We start from the raw sequence: 14,813 nt of genomic DNA, 5'->3' as shown, positions 1-14,813 counted from the left end.
ATTTATAAATAAATAGCAGCCAATGCCGTTCACGTCTAACTGTTAGTGAAGGCCAACCAACTTTATCGTACAGGATGCAACGATGAGTGGAATATTTGTCACCAGTGATAAATCTGAGGGCGGAGTGATAAACTGGATTTTAAGTGAAGGCCTGTATAGTAAATTTAGGGGAATGGTTGTGGGAAGTGGGTATATGAGCCAGCGAACATTTTCTGTCTGCACCTGCAGAGGACTCTTAACCCGAGGGACGTTTCATACCGTTAAATAAAAAAACAAGAAATAAAGATGGACTGTTTTTGAAGGTGACTAAGGGGGCAGATTGATGAGCAGGTTTCTGCACTGTGGGTGAAGTCTTGGATTGTTGGAGATTTCAATCAGGTGACTTACTCATGTCATATATTAACCAGTTTGATGAGCTTAACTAGTCACTAGCTTCACTAGTCGTTGTAATCATACCAGAGTGGAGAATATTGGCCCGCTAACGATGAAAATTGTGACTATAGATTTGCTCCTGTAAAGTTTTTGTGGAAGGAGAAGGCTTTGGCAAGCTGATGGCGTGTGTCACAACAGCTTCAATACGGATGAGGAAAGACCAGCTACGTCTCAGGAGGTCTGTTTTTGATGTGTTTTCATTTTGGATTGAAGTTTGCAAGCTGAGAGTGCTCAAATATTGAAATTACCGTAAACACTCATCCCTTCTCCCTATGGACCTGTCGTCTGACTCCTTAGCGCTAACCCTCCTTGTGGTGGAGGAGGTCATGGAGCTTCTGACACACACCTCCACTGGATGGACGTGTTTGTTTGAGCTGCAAGGTTGGAGCTTTTTAAACGCCTCAGGGGACGTCAGCTCAGAGATACAGACTGGAGAGACGTCTGGACTTCCTCGTTCGACCTCCTCGCTGACACCTGCTCCTTGATCAAAGTGAGGATCTGGATCAGCTGATGGACGTTTAGCTGCACATAACGATACATATCCAATCAGAAAAGGCATTTCTTCTCTTTAGCTTCCTTTTCCATCAAAGTCATTTCCAACACCGTCAGCGTGAAGCTCATTGGAGCTATTTTTTATTTTTTGGCATTTAATCTTTTTAGTTTGCCTGGAAAACAGTTTTTGACGAACAAACACACATAATTTTATTTTCCATCCGTGTGAGAGAATAAAACTCTCCGTGCCTCTGAGGAGTCGTCTCCTCCTGCTGAGAGTCACCGTTAAGGCTCCATCAGGAAAACGTTTTTGATCTCAGTCAGAAGCTCAGTGTGATTCCTCCTGGAGATTAAATTTAAGAGTTTTATTTGTTACTGGATCCTGGTCCATTAGATGAAGCCAAAAAAAAAGGTGGCCAGTTTTTTCTTTGACAGGTTTATAAAGGTTTATTTCCATTCTGAGTTTGTGTTTGCTTAGAAATTGTCATGAATTCCTCAGGTATTTAATGTTTTTCATATCAGGAAGACAGAGAACAAGATGGATGAATATTAATGAGTAATGAGTGAAATGTTTGTAATTCAACTTGAATCACTTTATTTGTGGCTATTTTACCAGTCCAATTACTTTCCAAACACAAGAATAAACATTCAATGGTGGAATTCAACTTTCAAAAAAGACAAAGTTGTCCCGTACCGTCCTTAAGCACGATTGTCCCCCCTCCCCCGCTGGTCTGCACCGTTACCTCTTGAACATAACGTCGTAATACAACACATGCATGGCTTTACAGTTTACAAGAAAGACAGACTACAAAATAAAAGTAAAAAAAAATAAAAGGGACGTGCGAATGAGTCTGTGTCCGCACATCGGAGCACAACTCAGAAAACATGACAGCTACTTTACTGACTTTCTGTCTTATTGTGAGTCATGTTAGTCAGATACAGACCGAACACTCCGGATTTCTCCAGAATGAAGACTGCCCACATTGTTTTCCCATGCTTGTGCTCGTGCATGAACTGTACCGTGCCAGGGCAGAGGAAGTGTACGGAGCGCTCACACTAGACAAAGGAACTGGACTTTAGGGGTGAAGCGTGCTCGGACACAGTACAGATTGCCTAGTGTGAGAGCGCCCTCAAAACAGTTTATTTCATATACTGCTATGGACAGAAAATCAGAAATTATAGTTAAAACAGAATAAATAAATAATAACAATGTTAAAAAAAAATGATTTTTCTGAAAGTGTATTATCAAATAAAAAAGGAGAATTATTTTTGGACCAATTAAATCACTTTCCCTCCTGTGACTGTAAACATTTATTCAAAGTCAAACTTCGTCATGAGTGAAGAACAAGAGAACCGGTTGTGTTGTGGTAGTTTCATGTTGAACATCTTTGATCCTCCGTCTGCAAGTTCAACAGTTTAAACCCTCCTCTTCCTCCTTCTCTGGATTAGAAACCTCTGCAGATGAAGATTCAGCTTCTTCTTTTGGCTCTTGTTTTGTTTTTATTTGGAGCAAAGAGTTGCTGTCCAATCAGGTGGCTCGTTAGCGACCATGTAACACCGCGGCACAGATAAACATTCACGCCAGATTTGAACCCTGTCGACTGTAATGCCTTCAGCACAGAGCTCGAGAACTTGTTAACCCCTCCCCCCCTTCGCTCTTCGTAGACACTAATGAGGAACTTATCTCCTCCTCCTCCTCATTCGCCAGAAAATTGGCCGCCATCTTTGCACAAACATCCCATTTAAATGTCATCTAATCTCATCTCATCTGTCCGTGAGGCAGAAGACAGCGCTGAGGCTGCCAGAGGAGATAAGAGAGATTTGGCACCGAGGTGGAGACACGAAGGAGGAGGAGGAGAAAATGAGGAAGAAGAAGGAGCGCAGGCGGAGTGGGGAGAGATGTGATTGATCAGCTGATTCCTCTCATGTTTAGTCGGATAAATTTGAGTTAAAAGCATCAAAAGCTGAGGGCCTGATTCACAAAAACGTCTTTTCGTACTTAATCTGTTCTTATGAGTCAAAAAGACAACGCCTTGTTCTCAAAACATTCATAAAGAGTTAAATGCTCCCCTACCTTCGCTGCAGAGCAAACAGCGTCTATCTGCGTCGCTGCTGTTTGTATTCAAATTATTATTATTATTATTATTATTATTATTATTATTATGTTCTAATTATGTTTTTGTTTGGGGAAACATTTTCCCCTTTATCTGCAAATCAGCCTCACTGAACAAATGGTCTACTTAACAGACAGGGGGCGCTAACAGCCAAGCACAGTTAGAGTGAAAAAATGAAGGTCTGCTGCAAATTGGCGGTAACTGCGCCGCAGTATTTATAAGAGATGTGAAGGCTCAAACTTTCCAGAGATCAAGAAAACACTTCCACCTCTGTATGCCTTAAAATGAAATGAAATTGTTGATTTGAGACATGTTTGATTTTTTTCTAAATGCTCATACTGAAAACAAATGAATCAAGACCGAGTTTACAGGCCGACAACAGATTACTATTCCAAAAAATCACAGAGTTTAGAGCGTATGCAATCGATTATTATGAAAACTAATAAACTTGAAAACAGTCAACTTTAAATAACTGTAACTTTGCATAAACCTGCAATATGAATTATGAATGAAATTTGCATATTCTGCTTCCGTCTTTGGTTAGACAATACTCGGCAGATAACTCTGAGATATTATCGTTGTGTTTAGTTTGTAAAGATGAAGAGGAGCTGTGAGAATGTGTTTGTGTCCCACTTAGTCTGCTGATAATCTGAGCTCGAGGGAAACGAGAAAATCTCTACAAAAAACACTTCTCTCAAAGGTTTCAGCGCCCTGGAAAGATCTTTGATTTGAATCGTCAAGTCATCTAGATATTTATCATTCTGTGAAAAACATTACTGGAAGGTGTTAAAGTGTGTCAGGCTTAAAGTAGTATAACTGTCTGTGAGGAGAAAATCTGAGATTTGATTTTAAGGTGAAAATAAGGATGAGGGTCCAGGTAGTGCAGTTTTTGAGGGTGGTCCCCACTAGTATTAAAAACAAGCGTGTGTGTGTGTGTGTGTGTTTCAGGGTGAGACAAAAATCTTGAAGCTGAAGAATCTCCGTCCTCAGGATTACGCTGACTACACCTGCATCTCTTCGGTCAGGAACGTCTGCGGCATCGGAGACAAGAGCGCACACTTCGGTCTGAGCAATAAGACAGGTACTACACACATACACACATACACACATACACACACACCCGACCATGTGGGTACCAGGGTTCAGGCTCATTTTGTGCTGTACATTGTCACTGAAGCTTCAGTGTTTATCCAGCTCTGCATCGGTCTGTAAACCTTTCTGTGTTCTAACCTCTCTCCATTTTTCAAAAGCATCTCCAATATTGATCCTAGTTTGAGCACGTTTCTGCTCGTGGAGCTTATTAGAAACATGCAGAGGCTTTTTAGGTCGGGTACAATCACTTCTATCGGAACCACTTCTCTTGTCCACTTCCATCACTGCAACACCTGTTGGTTTGACCTGATAACTGCTCTCATATCTGGCAAACCGAGGGGCGTCCAAAACGGCCGTGTGGGGGCTCAACGATCTGAATAATGTATTGAGAAATAAATAATTCATAATAATCGGCAAATGTTACGTTCAGAAAGTCTAAACCTTTACTTCTACCAATCTTTTCCGTCTCAAGTGTTTTTACTGTTTTATCCCTTTTCAAATCTTTTATTCCTTTTCCTGTCAGAAACAATCGTCCATTGGGACTCAAAGCGCTGCATATATTTAATGTTATTTTCTCTGTACGAGGTTTTTAATCCGCTCCGGTACCTGAGCATGTACAGTTGGATGAATGTAAATCATAAATAAATCACCTCTCTCCCTGCGCTCAGACTGCAGCTCTCTGACCTGTACAGTAGATCCTACCGCCCGCCCTGGGGGCTGATGGGATTTACATGATGTCAGCTTAACAGAGGTCGACTCAGCTATTTTTATCTCCCTCATTATTATTTCTGCATTTAACTGCTTTTCTGCAGCAGCGAGTCGCTCTGCAGCTTTTACAGGAAGCTTTTATTCTCTGCAGCAGGAAGGAAATCACTCTGGATTATTTACACATGACGGGATATTTAAAAACCTTTAGAAATCTCACTTATGTAGTTACTCTTGGAAAAAGATCCCATAATCCACCTCCACATGAACTGACCAACAAGAGAAACTTCCAGGAACTGTTAGTTTAAATCTTTACGCAGAAAGAATTTAGATAGTTCACATAGTTTTAGCTGCAATGGTGTGCTTTCATTATTAAATATAATTGCTCATATTTTCATCCAATATCTCAAAGACCACAAAATATAAAGAGAATTAAAAAAAAAGACATTTTCAACCCTTTAGAGTCTGCAACAGAATCAGTCTTCAGTCCATACATTGATGTTCTCTGCTAACTGTGATTTTATTTCTTGGAGAGCATTTCGAAAACTTCATATTTCTAACATCTTTAAACTAAAAGTTTATGTCAACAACAAACCACAGTAACTGAAAAAAAGTTTAAAATGTGTTCCCTGAGTTAGAGAAAATAGAAAAATCAATCATTAGATTTAGATAAAGGCACGTAAATCCTGTTGATCCAAAGTTATTCTGAATTTAAAAACACAAGATATCCTTAACTTTCTAAAAGTAGAGTGTAAAGGTGCTTTCATAGTTTCATCTGTAATAAAAACATAGTGCATACTAAGGTTGTAAAAATATTAGATTTCTTGATATCTTTAAAGAACACGTGTTTAAAGGTCCCATATTATATAACATCCACTTCACCATGTTTCTCTAACTCTAATATATGTCCCTAGTCTGTCTACAAACCCCCCAATGATGAGAAAAGTCCATCCTCTCTGTCTTTTAACTCATCCACTTTTCAGAAAATTTGTGCTCAAACAGGCCGTTTGGAGATTTTCCCTTCATGACATCACAAAGGGCAGTAACCCCTCCCTCAGGTGGGTCACACTCCCACAGCTAGGTGTTTGTTCTGCCCTCTGAGTCTGCCTTCTCACCGTAAACAATAGGACATGGAGCGAGGAAGCTAGATACACCCGAGCCCTCCCTGAGAGGGGGCGTGGTCAGACACAGCTCATTTACATTTAAAGCTACAGACACAGAAACAGCCTGAACCACCCAAAGCCTTCCCTTATTTATTTAAGCTGTGGAGGTTTTTATTTCAGTTGAATTTAAAACTGATTTCACACACAAAATAAATCATTTGGCTGCACTTTCACTTGGTTTCAAACCTCTCTCACATAATGTAATGACATCCTCTGTGAGTGAACAACATAATTAAGCTAAAAGTTAAAGCCATGGCTTTCTGCTGCAAAAAGAATAAATGTTTGAGCTTTCATGGTTTTTATTTTACATCACATTAAAAAGGATTACACAAATACTGATCTGCCAAGGCTGCACGCGCCCAGTGTCATGTAGGCGTTTAAAAACAAAGGACGACCAAAGTGCAGATCACCAAAATATCTAATTAAAAATTCAACAAAAAATCCACAAGGAGAAAACCAAGAGTCACAAACAGCGGGGAGGTGAACACGTGGGGTGTTTCTGAATATCAAAGTGCCTCCACAGTCTGACAGTAGACGGTCCCTTCTGTCCGTGCTGTATCCTGTTAGGACCTCCAGTAGGTCGATTTCTGCTCCTACTTCGTCTGATTCATTCAGGGTGGAAGTGGCGCTATTAGCCCGCTTCATGTTATCGACGCTCCAGCTCAGATGTGATGTGCACGGTGGCTCAGAAACATCACTTTGCATGTGAACAATTTAACACTTTAACAACATTTGTTACCCGAACCGGCTGCATCCATCCATCCTCTTTTGTTTTGATTTGGAGGCACACGTGAAGTGACATTTTACGTTTAATTTCGCACAGCATTGTGGGAGTTAAAATACAATTAATTTCCTGAAAGGATGCATCCAAACCATACAATCAAGATTCATGCTTAGAGAACTCAAGCGTGTAACCCGAGGATCAGAAATGACAAAAAATAAAACAGGACACACTAGAAACTTCTACCAGAGGATGAAGACAAAATAAAACAGGAAATTCATTCTAATAACGGAAATTAACCACTTATAAAACGACACCCAGGAGGTGTTTTCAGAGAGTAATAAATCAGTTGATCAGTAAACATAAATATAAATAATCAACAGTAAATATGAGCGAACCTTAACTCACTCGTGTTTATGTCTCCAGTGTTTCAGTTTTTCTGTTTCCTCTCTCAGTAAAATATTTCTGTTCCAGTTTGTTCTTCGGACATAAATAGACATCTCATGACGCCTCTGCCTCTCAGAAACTGTTTTTCAGGATTCATTCATGAAAATAAAACACAAATTATTCATCAGTTTTCCGTCCTGGTGCTGTTACCAAAGTAGTATTTTGTGTTTCATCTATTATGAATAATGTTCCTTCTTTGTGTCTGGAGTTATGTTTAGTGGATAAGTTTCACCCAACTCGAGCAGTGGAGGGGAAAAAATGTAATAGTTTTTTTTTTTTACACCCAAATCATTCCTGCTGCAAAAAAAAAAAAACAACAGAGACACTCGATCACGACCAATTTTCAGACGAGTGTTCAGCTGTGACAGATTATACACGCTGTGAACGGAGACGCCAAGAATTTAAAGAGGTGGACTTCAATGCTGGGTTTGAAGTACAAAACATTGAATTAAGTTACATTTTTATTTATTATTTAATCTAGTTTTTCGACCCTTTGTCTGCTTTCTGATTGGTCTGCTGAACCATAGCAACCGTTGCCGGGCTCCTTCTGGTTAGAAAAACCTTTGTCTGGTCCATGTCTCTTCAGAGCGTTGTGGGGTAATTATGGCCTTAATTTAGTTCCTAAATGTGGTTAAAAGGTGCTCAGGGTGTCTGACAGTGATTCTAAATATCCTCATCGTAATCCAGGAGTGTTTACCCCCACATGGATCTGAAGCATTGAGGGGCAGTCCTCCTGAAGTGATCTAGATATTTTTAGGAGTGCATTTGGGAAAACGGCCAAAGTGATGATTTGCAAAAAGACACAAATAAAAACTGAAAGTGAGATAATGAGAAATGAAATAAAACTGAATTTAAACATAACTTCCTGTTCTTCATTCATATTCTCCCTCAGCTCCTCCCTCCATTAAGCTCCTTCTGGACGACCCCCTAGTGGTGAATCATGGCGAGACAATCACTCTGGTGTGCGTAGCATCAGGCGGAGACCCTCCTCCCACCCTGCAGTGGCTGAGGCCGGGAGGGGAGGAGCTCCCGAAGAGGAGCATCGTTAAAGGCGGCACGCTCACCATCCCCGGCGTCACCATTGACGAGGGCGGGGCTTACAGCTGTATGGCGTCCAACAACGTGGGAAACCCCGCCAAGAAAACCGCCAACTTACTGGTCAGAGGTAAGAAAGTCAAACTGAACCCTGAAACCAAGTCTTTATTCTGATATTATGTTTTAACCTTGAGTTGACCTGATGACCCCACAAGCCAGGCGTGTTTTCAGGTACATGTCCCCACAGCGCAGGAAAACAAGTTGTCATGATGTCATAAAAAAACACAGAATAAAACTTGTACAAAAACAGCACAGCCCTTGCCTCATGAACAACAAACACATGAGCAGCGGAGTTCTTAGCTTGTTGCTAACACTGTATTGCAGTTATCGGAGCCTGTATGGAAAGGTTCCTTTGTCTTCTTGATGCTCTAATGATGTGAAACTGAAATGCAACAGATGCTTGTTGCTCTTTATTTGATGTATTTCTGGAGTCTCTGGGGGAGTTTGTTTCCTCTGGGACTTGCTTGTTGCTTCGACTGTAGTCGACCTGTTGAAAGGTGTTTCTCTCTGCGCTCTGTTTCTTTTGTGTTTCCGTCTGTAAGACTCTCACGGCGTTCAGGTGAGTCTCCAGCTTCAGTCCCCGCAGGTACAAAGGCACGTTCACGTCTGTAGTTGTTGTTTTGAACGAACAAGCTGCTGCAGAAGAGACCAGAATAGACTCGACAACAACAAACAGAGCGTTTATCAGCGTGTGTGCAGATGTTCAGCTCTCACAGTGTTTCAATGTTTTTAAACCAACCTCTCCTCCTCTCTGCTGCATCATGATGAAGAGTCCTGAACACCGTCAGAACTTTGTGGATTTTCAAATAAGCGCCCTGCAGTGACTCTGAGAGGATGAGGAGAAAATCAGCAGGAAGAAACGAGAGCTAACAGACGTTTAGCTTCAGTATATAAACAGTATTAATTAATGTGCTTTTCAACACCACGTTTTAAAACAATGCATGCTCCATTATTTAATGACTGATAGGAGCATAGGTCAGTGACACAGGCTAACAGTTTCCCTTTGCTTCCAGTCATTATGCTAAGCTAGGCTAACACACAGAGGTGAGAAAATGTTGGACTGTCCCTTTAATGCGAGTTTGTCTTGTCATTTCTTGTGTGTGTGTTTCCCCCCCTCTGTCCACTATGTTTTATTCATACGCATGACTCACCTCTGGGTGTGTGTCAGTGTGTGTGTGTGCGTGTGTGTGTGTGTGTGAGCTGCTGACCCTGCAGCCTGTCAGCTCGACTCCCTCCTCCTTACTTATTTAACTCCCATCATGCACCTCTCTCTCTCTATCTCCCTGTCATATTAGCTCGTAGTCTCTCTACCGGGCAGCCAGTCCTCCCAGTCTGACACACAGCGCTGCTAATGGACCGTGTGTCTGTGTGTGTGTGTGTGTGTGTGTGTGTGTGTGTGTGTGTGTGTGTGTGTGTGTGTGTGTGTGTGTGTGTGTGTGTGTGTGTGTGTGTGTGTGTGTGTGTGTGTGTGTGTGTGTGTGTGTTAGAGAGGATGCATGTTATTCTAATGGACAGAGGAGGTGTATGAGCCCGGGGGGTTTGAGGAAGAGGAGGAGTAGGAGAGAGAGAAATGGAAATATTGTTGCAGCAGGAGGAGAGATAAAGTGAGACAGGAGGAGGTGAGAAAACGGTCAGAGGAGGTGAGGATGAGAAGGCGATGAAGGGTGAGAAGGAAGAGAGGACGACGATGGAGGGGGAGAGGAGGAAGGCAAGAACAAAGATGGAGGAATAAAAGAGGAGGAGGAGAATGAGTGGCATGGATGATGAATTCAGGAGTGTGTGAAGGAAGACGAGAGGGATAAAAGGAGGAGGAGGACAGACAGGAAGGTTACATTAAATAACATTCTAATGAAGTTCAATCTAGATAAAGTTACATTAATACCAGATCTCAGAAGAAATTTTTAAGCAACCATGTTTGACCAAATAAAAACTATTTTTGTATGAACACACTTTTAGGAGATGGAGTGAGAGGAGGGTGTTCTTATGTTACACAAATATTACATCAGATTCCAACTCATAATTTAAAACATCGCAGTCACACGATAACACAAACTGACAAACAGATAGAAGCAGGAATAGACCAACAGCTCCTTCGTTTAGACTGACTGTAGTGTGGTGTGTTTGTAGAAAGTGATGTCACAGCTGTTAAAAACTAAAAGGTCTCTCTCTGTAGGGATCCTTTCTGTTATGTTGTCACACACTAACAGTAACAACCTGAGCCTGTGAGGGCCTGTTTACCTGCTGCAGACTTTACAGTCTGTTTACCCGCTGCAGACGTTACAGTCTGTTTACCCGCTGCGGTCGTTGCAGCCTCTTTACCCGCTGCAGACGTTACAGTCTGTTTACCTGCTGCGGACGTTGCAGCCTGTTTACCCGCTGCAGACGTTACAGTCTGTTTACCTGCTGCAGATGTTACAGCCTGTTTACCTGCTGCAGACGTTACAGCCTGCTGCAGCCGTTACAGCCTGCTGCAGACGTTACAGCCTGCTGCAGATGTTACAGCCTGCTGCAGACGTTACAGCCTGCTGCAGACGTTACAGCCTGCTGCAGCCGTTACAGCCTGCTGCAGACGTTACAGCCTGCTGCAGACGTTACAGCCTGCTGCAGACGTTACAGCCTGTTTACCTGCTGCAGACGTTACAGCCTGTTTACCTGCTGCAGACGTTACAGCCTGCTGCAGACGTTACAGCCTGCTGCAGACGTTACAGCCTGCTGCAGACGTTACAGCCTGTTTACCTGCTGCAGACGTTACAGCCTGCTGCAGACGTTACAGCCTGCTGCAGACGTTACAGCCTGCTGCAGACGTTACAGCCTGCTGCAGACGTTACAGCCTGTTTACCTGCTGCAGACGTTACAGTCTGTTTACCTGCTGCGGACGTTACAGCCTGTTTACCTGCTGCAGACGTTACAGTCTGTTTACCTGCTGCAGACGTTACAGTCTGTTTACCCGCTGCAGACGTTACAGTCTGTTTACCTGCTGCAGACGTTACAATCTGTTTACCTGCTGCAGACGTTACAGCCTGCTGCAGACTTTACAGCCTGTTTACCTGCTGCAGACGTTACAGCCTGCTGCAGACGTTAAAGTCTGTTTACCTGCTGCAGACATTACAGCCTGTTTACCTGCTGCAGACGTTACAGTCTGTTTACCTGCTGCGGACGTTACAGCCTGTTTACCTGCTGCAGACGTTACAGTCTGTTTACCTGCTGCAGATGTTACAGCCTGTTTACCTGCTGCAGACGTTACAGCCTGCTGCAGACGTTACAGCCTGCTGCAGACGTTACAGCCTGTTTACCTGCTGCAGACGTTACAGCCTGCTGCAGCCGTTACAGCCTGCTGCAGACGTTACAGCCTGCTGCAGATGTTACAGCCTGCTGCAGACGTTACAGCCTGCTGCAGACGTTACAGCCTGCTGCAGCCGTTACAGCCTGCTGCAGACGTTACAGCCTGCTGCAGACGTTACAGCCTGTTTACCTGCTGCAGACGTTACAGTCTGTTTACCTGCTGCGGACGTTACAGCCTGTTTACCTGCTGCAGACGTTACAGTCTGTTTACCTGCTGCAGACGTTACAGTCTGTTTACCCGCTGCAGACGTTACAGTCTGTTTACCTGCTGCAGACGTTACAATCTGTTTACCTGCTGCAGACGTTACAGCCTGCTGCAGACTTTACAGCCTGTTTACCTGCTGCAGACGTTACAGCCTGCTGCAGACGTTAAAGTCTGTTTACCTGCTGCAGACATTACAGCCTGTTTACCTGCTGCAGACGTTACAGTCTGTTTACCTGCTGCGGACGTTACAGCCTGTTTACCTGCTGCAGACGTTACAGTCTGTTTACCTGCTGCAGATGTTACAGCCTGTTTACCTGCTGCAGACGTTACAGCCTGCTGCAGACGTTACAGCCTGCTGCAGACGTTACAGCCTGTTTACCTGCTGCAGACGTTACAGCCTGTTTACCTGCTGCAGACGTTACAGCCTGCTGCAGACGTTACAGCCTGCTGCAGACGTTACAGCCTGCTGCAGACGTTACAGCCTGTTTACCTGCTGCAGACGTTACAGCCTGTTTACCTGCTGCAGACATTACAGCCTGCTGCAGACGTTACAGCCTGCTGCAGACGTTACAGCCTGCTGCAGACGTTACAGCCTGTTTACCTGCTGCAGACGTTACAGCCTGCTGCAGACGTTACAGCCTGTTTACCTGCTGCAGACGTTACAGTCTGTTTACCTGCTGCAGACGTTACAGCCTGCTGCAGACGTTACAGCCTGTTTACCTGCTGCAGATGTTACAGCCTGCTGCAGACGTTAAAGTCTGTTTACCTGCTGCAGACATTACAGCCTGTTTACCTGCTGCGGACGTTACAGCCTGTTTACCTGCTGCAGACGTTACAGTCTGTTTACCTGCTGCAGACGTTACAGTCTGTTTACCTGCTGCAGATGTTACAGCCTGCTGCAGACGTTACAGTCTGTTTACCTGCTGCAGACGTTACAGCCTGCTGCAGACGTTACAGCCTGTTTACCTGCTGCAGACGTTACAGCCTGCTGCAGACGTTAAAGTTTGTTTACCTGCTGCAGACGTTACAGTCTGTTTACCTGCTGCAGACGTTACAGCCTGTTTACAGGGCCGCCTGCCGTATACAGTCTCTGTACACAAGGTGCTTACACACTAACCATTAGGCTACTGGCGCCCACATACTGTAGTAGGATAAAGTTAAATGCATGTTGAATAACTTGGCTGAGTCGTATCTATTAATGCAGTTTATTCTTTTAAACACAGTTTAAAGAGACGAAGATGAGAGGATGAAATCAGCACGATTACAGCTACTCACCTCTTTCAGTTCCCTGTAGTCTGCAGGTGTGTGTGCATAATTGTGTGTGTGTGCTTGTGCGTGTGTGTGGCGCTGACGCTGTGCTTTTTTTGGGTACAAATGAAGTTCTGCCGAGTAGTGCAGAGAGAGGTGTTCTGGGTAACGCAGGTCACAGGAGCTTTTTCTGGAGCTTTCATCCTCGTACAAAGACCAGTTTTTGTTATAGTACTACAGTGTGCTGACAGTACTGGAGTCATGCCAGGGTGTGTGTGTGTGTATGTACATGTGTGTGTGTGTGTGTGTGTGTGTGCAGGCGCTGCTTCCACCTCCAGTTATGCAACAGACCTTTTACTGATGCAGTGAAACACTCACACACTCGCTCACACAGGGTTTTGTTTTGAGGCGTTCTTGCTTAAATCTTAATGAACAAGGACAATCAGCTGCTCGCCTCACGAACCGCGGCTATTTATAGACTCATACCCCCGATACACACACACACACAGATCTGGGATTTGAACTTCGACCTCCTGTGTGTGAGCAGCCTGTTGGGGCTGACAGACGGAGGCTCACAAACAGAAAAATCGACACGTTTTCAGGGCGTCAGTGTTTCACTTTGTGTTTCCAGAAACACTCCGAGCTGCAGATGAACAGCGTCGCCTCTTCGTCAGCTGCTTCTGGATCCGACAGAGAACCTCCTGAAGTCTCAGACCGCTAGAGGAGGACTCCTTAAAGACACAAAGCACACAACACATGAGCGAACTGCACTAGCTATGGATTAGCTTACTGACGACTGATCCACTGCTTACTAGGGTTGTCATTATAGCAGAATTTTAAGCTTTGCTATGATTCTTAAAATCAGAGAATATCGAGGGGCACCGGGGGCCTAGTGGTTGGTCCACACACCTGATTGTCATTTACACCTTCAGGAGAATTCACAGTAAGCGTCACGGGAAACTCAACAGTTGACATGTTTAGATCTGTGATTGTCGACTGACAAACTGACACACACTCGAGTCAGACAGAAACTTTCACAGTGCAGTTGTCTCAGCGTCTGATTGGCTGAGAGTGCAGGTAGTGAACCCGCTCCGAGCCGGACACCAGGAGGTTAAATGACAGCAGAGGAAGAGGAGCAGCTGGTCGGATTAAACTGAACAAATGGCTTCTGTCATAATTAAGCCTCATTCTGACGGATTAGTTTCTCCACAGCAGAAGAGTCGGAGACTAAACTCTGCTCTCATGTCGTGTATGATCCGTCTGTCAGAACCACGTTCATGTTTGTTCAGACTTTAATCAACCTCAGAGAAGTTTTGTTTCTGAGTGGAGATCACAGAGAAATCCAACAAATGTGACTGAATTTGGTACATTTTGGTTTTCTGTTGATTCAGCTGCTATCTCGAGACACTTTACAAAAGAGCAGATGGGATAACATGCAGGAAGAATTTTTCCTTTGTATTCCTCTCGTTCCTGGGTGTCCACACTACCTCACCGCTGAGGTGGAGGTCGGAGCAGGCCGTGCATAAACGAGGTCAGCAGCGGGTGATGGTGGCTGTGCATCAGGCAATGAGGACTACAGCCTCCGTACATGGGGTGCACAAAATAACTGCTAGGCCATCAGCACTGCTAAGTCGATTCATTTGCATAATTATTATTTTCAGAATTTCATCTGTTTGTAAAACCAGTTTTATTCTAAACCTCAACAGCGACCGCCCACAGAAGTTAATTTCCCCCGTTCAAATCCTCTGTTGACGTTT

General features: G+C 43.8%; 2 protein-coding genes across 2 annotated transcripts in view; one reads left to right on the top strand and one right to left on the bottom strand.

Moving 5' to 3' along the window:
- Positions 1–14,813, bottom strand: part of tecpr2 (tectonin beta-propeller repeat containing 2) — a 212,003-nt gene that overhangs the window by 95,223 nt on the left and 101,967 nt on the right. The gene's annotated exons all lie outside the window — the stretch shown is intronic.
- The window catches only part of mdga2a (MAM domain containing glycosylphosphatidylinositol anchor 2a), an 82,992-nt gene that overhangs the window by 28,031 nt on the left and 40,148 nt on the right, over positions 1–14,813 (top strand). Inside the window, exons 5-6 of the mRNA XM_061063771.1 lie at positions 3,987–4,119; positions 8,059–8,331. Coding sequence (XP_060919754.1) covers positions 3,987–4,119; positions 8,059–8,331 — 406 coding nt within the window. The remainder of the gene's footprint in view (positions 1–3,986; positions 4,120–8,058; positions 8,332–14,813) is intronic.

Source organism: Labrus mixtus, chromosome 18 (assembly GCF_963584025.1).
Source record: "Labrus mixtus chromosome 18, fLabMix1.1, whole genome shotgun sequence".
NCBI lineage: Eukaryota > Metazoa > Chordata > Actinopteri > Labriformes > Labridae > Labrus > Labrus mixtus.
Note: the sequence above shows the minus strand (reverse complement) of the source record. Positions and strands in the feature narration are given on the sequence as shown.